The 6,000-nt window shown below is 32.3% G+C and overlaps 1 protein-coding gene across 1 annotated transcript; it reads right to left on the reverse strand.

Moving 5' to 3' along the window:
• Window positions 1–2,267: 2,267 nt before the first annotated feature.
• LOC133296592 (uncharacterized) lies at window positions 2,268–3,128 on the reverse strand. Its single transcript, XM_061495611.1, has one exon. It carries the CDS (start codon window positions 3,126–3,128, stop codon window positions 2,268–2,270), a length of 861 nt encoding a protein of 286 aa, XP_061351595.1.
• Window positions 3,129–6,000: the final 2,872 nt, after the last annotated feature.

Genomic DNA, 6,000 nt, shown 5'->3' on the forward strand with positions numbered 1-6,000 from the left:
AAGTAGATGATGTGATGTTTTGTATCCACGTGTCACAAAATAATTGGATAGAAACACTGAAACTTTGGTGCATCTGATGCATTAAAAATTTATTCGATATCATATAAATAAGCTATAAGTATTAATCCCTATTTATACTTTTTTATTATTTTTTTTCACTTGTTCATCAATTATCCAACTATTCGAAAAATTCCGTTGATAATAAAGACTTTTCTAATAGTGATCCGAACTCGACTTACACTTTTTTTTGTTGAGAAAGTTGTGTATTCAAAAGCAAGAGCAACAAGACATTGATTGAACCAATAAGGTCCCAGGTATAACCTAATATTAGAGTGCAGACACTCAATTCTAGCCGATCGAGGACAAGGGCAAAAACATTAGACGTGGATTCTTCCAAAGTTAGTTCAAACAAACTCTACTTGCTAAAGCCGTTATCATGTACTTTTTGTTGCAATTTCAAATAAAAGTTAGCAGAAGTTAATGAAACTACTGTCTCTTTAAGGTATAAGATAAGAAAGAAAAATTATCCTTCAATTGAGATGGAAACGGGATTTCCATTCTGATATGGAAATAAATTTCTGTATACGGAAATAAGCAAGGATATTGAAACTCATGAATGCTATGAATATGAGAAGTTCAGGAGCTAGTACTCAAGGAGATATCATTCAAAGAAAGCTCTCCACTAACTAATTAAGAGCACAATGCATGCAAAACATATAGAGAAGATGATGGAGAATTATGATATCTTTCATGTATATTTATATGATTCATTCACTCTATTATGAGGTGTCAGTACTGACTCTTGCATCTAGTTCCTTGAACAATATTGATTCTTTGTTGTATATGGCAGACATTGTCCAAGACTTAATCATTACTACATTGGGTCTATGTTGGGGTTCAATTTTGCTTCATGGAGGATGGTGATAGGTGAGATGAAATTTGTCCACTAATCAACGCTTTTCCCTGACCTTTAACATCGAATTTGGATTGGTGATGTTACCTATTTACAATCAATTTTTGTATACGTATATTCAATCCTACAGACCAATTTGAAATGCTTTTAACCATGGTCTAAACTTCTTATCTCTATGAACGTTTATCACTAAAGAGTAGTTGAGTTCCTCGTGTCTAATTCTACCATAGTAATAACATTAGGAAGGAGGTTTTTCATATTGGAAATCAACCCAAACCTTATCCTTAATGAGCTTTCCAAGGCCTCAGGAACAAAACCTTGGGATCCTTTGATGATGTATATATTAACTCTTGAGTCCATAGAAAGTTCGATTCAATCAGAGTTTTCTATCAACATCGTTGGTGTAACAATCACCTGAAATCCCTTAATACTTTACCCAAAAAAACAAGAGGTACTGAAAGAACTGACGATGTGAGCAAAACATGACTCAGAGGTGACGGCCAAGAATGGAGAGGTGGCGCCTAGGGTTTGCAGCGAAATGAGTTACTTTACAATAATAGCAATTAATTTTAACTTCATATGGTAAAAGAAACTCGCACCTTTTGCCATAATTAATCTAATCAAATAAACTTCTTGTTTTTTCTTCATTCATTTTGTAAACATGGTAATTTATGGCCAAAAGAACCTCTGTTACATATATTAAAGAGAAAAATGTCTATCATTTAAAAAGATGGTCCTTTCAGATGAATGGAATGCATTTTTTTAAAATTGAAATTATAAAAATTTTCCTTCACTCTATCTCCCCTATAATTTATTCATGTATCTCTAAGTGTGTGTCCTTTAAAAGGACACATGCTTTTTCCTATATTAAAATATGTTTGTTTCCACTTACTTAACCAGATTGAGTCTAAAATTCATGAAAAATTTGTTGCAAACCATTGATTCTCTTACTTGACAAGATCGAATCTATTACTCTCTTGATTTTAATTATTTTGTTGTCTGTTTTTCCTTACTTTTGGCACTGTGCATACAATACTATATATCTTAATTTATAATATGACAACATCCTTAAAAAGAGAGGAATTGGGAATCCGAGTGGTGAACTGCGAAACACGGTTTATATACATAAATCCATCCACTCTAAAAAATAAATTAAAGCAATAAATAGGAGTTTTAATCAAGCTTTACATTTATAAACTCCATCCATCTACATAAAAAGCATAGAGTAGTGAGCTAATAATGACAAAAAGGATACAAAACAAGAAGATTGGTCATAAGATACTCATCAGCAATTTGTGACATTCCACTCAGATAGACAAAGATGTAATTCTGTAGAGATATAAGGAAAAACAAGCTAAGGATGAAATTTACGAGCCCAAATGTGTTTCCCATTGATCTTAAGCTTTGCAACACGTTTTCCATTCAGAACTTGATCTACTGTTTCCACCGTTTTCAAAACCAGTTTTGCAAACAAAGGTTGGTCATTCTCGTCAACAGTCCCCATAGTTAAACTTAACACACAATCTCCATATGCCCTTGTAAACAATTGTCTCACCTCATTTTCAGACACAGGGAAGCCTCTGGAAAATGTTAGAAACATAGATTTATCATCATCAGCAACATCATCAAAGGGTAGCTTTCCATCCCATATCCTCTCATCAAACAAATCCACGTTTTCTATTGGTTGTAAATCAAAGTTACCAAACAATGGGTGTGGGAAACCAGGGACAATTAAACGCTTGTTTGATGTGCTGGCTCGTGATGTGCTAGCTTTATTGATTTTAGTGCTTTTCAAAATAATCTCAACAACATCAGTGAAAATACGAGAAAAAATGTTCTTTAAAACACTTTTAATACCAGCAATCGCTGTATATCTTTTCTCGTTGAAGACTTGAAGAGAGACATCTCTCTCCATTACTCTTTGGGTGACGGGTAAGCCTCCACCATTTGGAATGACAGGATCATCATTTGTCTCCAAGCAGTGCAGACAAACCGCAGCTTCATTAACCAAAGCATCAGCAACATTGTTTGGTAGACTCATAATTCTCCGAATGATGTTTGGATAACCAATGCTTTCTAGCCATAGCCACAAGGCCATGACTAGTAGGGATTCACTTAACTCACGATGTAGTTTGAAAATCAATAAACACAAAACCTCGCGGTCAATTTGGTGAAATAGATGAAGCTCTTCTCTGGTAATGGGATTGGGAGCCATTTCTACTAATGTGTAGTAATGAAAGGGACTGAAAACAAATTGTCTGGGAGGAAGGGATGATGACTCTAAACTGATGAAAAGAAACCATTTTTATATAACTCACAAAATGATATATAATAATTGTAGTTGACAAGTGTATGGAGAAAGCAAAATATAACCTATGTTTGATCAGAAGGGATATAATCACATAAAAAGATAAAATTAATAAAAAAATTAGGTAAGTGTGGACCTACACTACAAAAGCCAGCTCAAGGAGTTGCAAGATTTTTGTGTAAGGCTCGTTTTTCAATACTTGTTAATGTCAGCAAAAACTATTTTTAATAAGTTTTTAGCAGTTACTTTTAATAACTTCATTGGCTATATATTTGAATTTCAATTCCTCGGTGATTTTGCTCATAGTTATCCGTATAGTATGATATAGAAGATACAATTTGTACGATGCAATATAATAAACACAGCGATACGTATTATGGGTGATTAAAAATGGATTTATATAAGATGATACGTTACTATATTTTACGATATGATACATATTGTGTATTATATGATACAAAAATTAAATTTAAATTTGTAATTTTTAATATAAAAAAATTGATTTAAGATTTAAATTAAAAAATCTAAACAATTATTATTAATAAAAAAAGAAAATAAATATTTGATTTGTGATTTGAAGTCAAAAATCAATCTTAAAAATCTATAATAATAAAGAAATAATTAAATATATATTTTAAAATTATTTTTTTATTATATTTATGTATGTTACGATTCACTATATACGATATAAAAAATGAGTCAAACGATATAGGATAAGTATTGCGATTCAACAATTTTGATTTTGCTTCATTTTCCATCAACTTTGATTCTTCTTGTGAATTAATGAATATAAAGTAATTAATGAAAAGCATAGCATTTAATATTTTAAAATTAAAGAAATACTTTTTCTTTAAATAATAAAAATATAAAACAGTAATGAATTAGTATATTTAGAATAGTGGTTAATAAGATCCTATTTAAGACCCAGTAATAATACTAATTTAAATATTTTCCAAAACACATAGTATAACTCACATATTTTAATTTGATAGCATTTAAAACAATAAATCGATTTATTTCAAGTTCTAGATAATTATAATAAAATTTTTGCAACCGAGTTAATTAAGATTCAGCAATATATGTATGTGTGTATATAAGGTATGTTTTGATAATAAGAAAAAGACAGTAACAAAAAGAGAAAATTTTACCCAAGTGTGGTGGCTCAGTTGGTAGCATGGGGGGACTGAGTGGTGGGAGAAGACCTCAGTTCGAATCCCATCAACACCATCTGGGGAGGAGCATAAATACCGTAATCCTTGGACCCGCACCCGAACTCTGAATTAGTCTCATAGGCGGCTCAAAGAGTCGAACCCGTGGGGATACCGGGGAGTTCTAATTCACCTCAAAGAAGTAATTAGGATCATTTACAAAAAAAAGAGAAAATTTTAATCAAGAATAAAAAATGTTGACCATGTGTGGAGATTAAATTATAAATAAATAAATAATATATATATATATATATATATATATATATATGGGTTCGCTTTTTCTTTAGTTACTGCAGATAAGTTATCTGCAGTAAGCTGACACGAGCTGTCGAACTCGCGCAAATTAAAAATTAATTCTTTAGGGTTCAGGAAATTTTTGTAGTAAAGTGCAAACCCTAAGTCGTCTCTCAAGGAAATTGTTTGGGTAAAAATCGCTTATGATGACAGAAAATAAAAGGGGGGGTTTGTTTTGATTTCAGTTTGATAATTTAAAAAGGCAGAATGTAAAATTGGATGTAAAATTCGTAATTAAAAATAATCAACCTAAGGTTTGGGTTCCATGGACGTCTTTCCTCGGATAAGAGGATATCAGAATCGTGGTTGATTTGTCAATCGAATCAGAATCCTTATTTCCAATTGACAACCCTCTCTAAGCGATCGCTTAGAATTTGATCAAAGACAATGCTTCTACTCATACAATCGCAGAGTATCAGCCCGCTTGATTTAAGGTCATAGGGTCAATCAACCTAATCATCAAATCTGATGATTAATCCCTTTCTATAATCGCAATCGCGAACCTCAGATTGAATATCCACGATCGCACGATATCAATCTGAGTTGGGAGGGGAAACAAAACTGATTTGAAATAAACGCAGATCCTCAAGACTAATCCATGGAATCCATTACCCTTAGGTTGATTAAAAGGTTCTTAGCCTCGCATGGCTAAGGTAAACATGATTAAAATAAAAAGAAGAAGAAGAAGAAAAAGAGATGAAGAACGCAATTGAATAAAAACTCAGAGAGAACTTCTCTGTTGTAAAAACTCACTCCCAAGGGTTTCCTAGAGTCCCCTTTAAATAGCCGTCACGCAGGACGGCTAGGGTTTCATCGCTTCAGCCCAAACATAAAATAAAAGCTGAATAAAATAAAATAAAATAATAAAACATGGCCTTGGGCCCTAAACACATTGGGTCCTAATGAAAATTACAAGTTCAAACGTCAAAATAGAATTCCAGCAAAACATGTCATCTTGAGATCAAGTTTCGACCATCTTCCCGTCCGAATTGGGCTTCAATAGCTGAAATAGCGATTGTATCCCTATCTGTTAGCTGAAAAAAGAAATAAGAACGGAGTCAATCGGACATCTGTAGAGTGATATATGGTCAAAATACAGAAGTAGTGTAAATCTGGAAAATTATGACGAAAATCAATTAAACCCAACTAAAATCTAGAATTGTGAATCGACCCAAAAGACCTTTATTTAATTCAAATAAATCATAAAAATACCAACCAAGAGTAATAAATAAGTGTAACAAAATATGAGTTATCATAAGCCTAATATGACGTCGTTT

The sequence above is a fragment of the Gastrolobium bilobum genome, unplaced genomic scaffold (assembly GCF_033153095.1).
Source record: "Gastrolobium bilobum isolate Gb01-03AN ecotype WA unplaced genomic scaffold, APGP_CSIRO_Gbil_v1 utg31428, whole genome shotgun sequence".
Lineage (NCBI taxonomy): Eukaryota > Viridiplantae > Streptophyta > Magnoliopsida > Fabales > Fabaceae > Gastrolobium > Gastrolobium bilobum.

Coding starts and splice junctions, on each gene's coding strand:
- LOC133296592 (XM_061495611.1), bottom strand. CDS start 3,128: ATGGCTCCCAATCCCATTACCAGAGAAGAGCTTCATCTATTTCACCAA.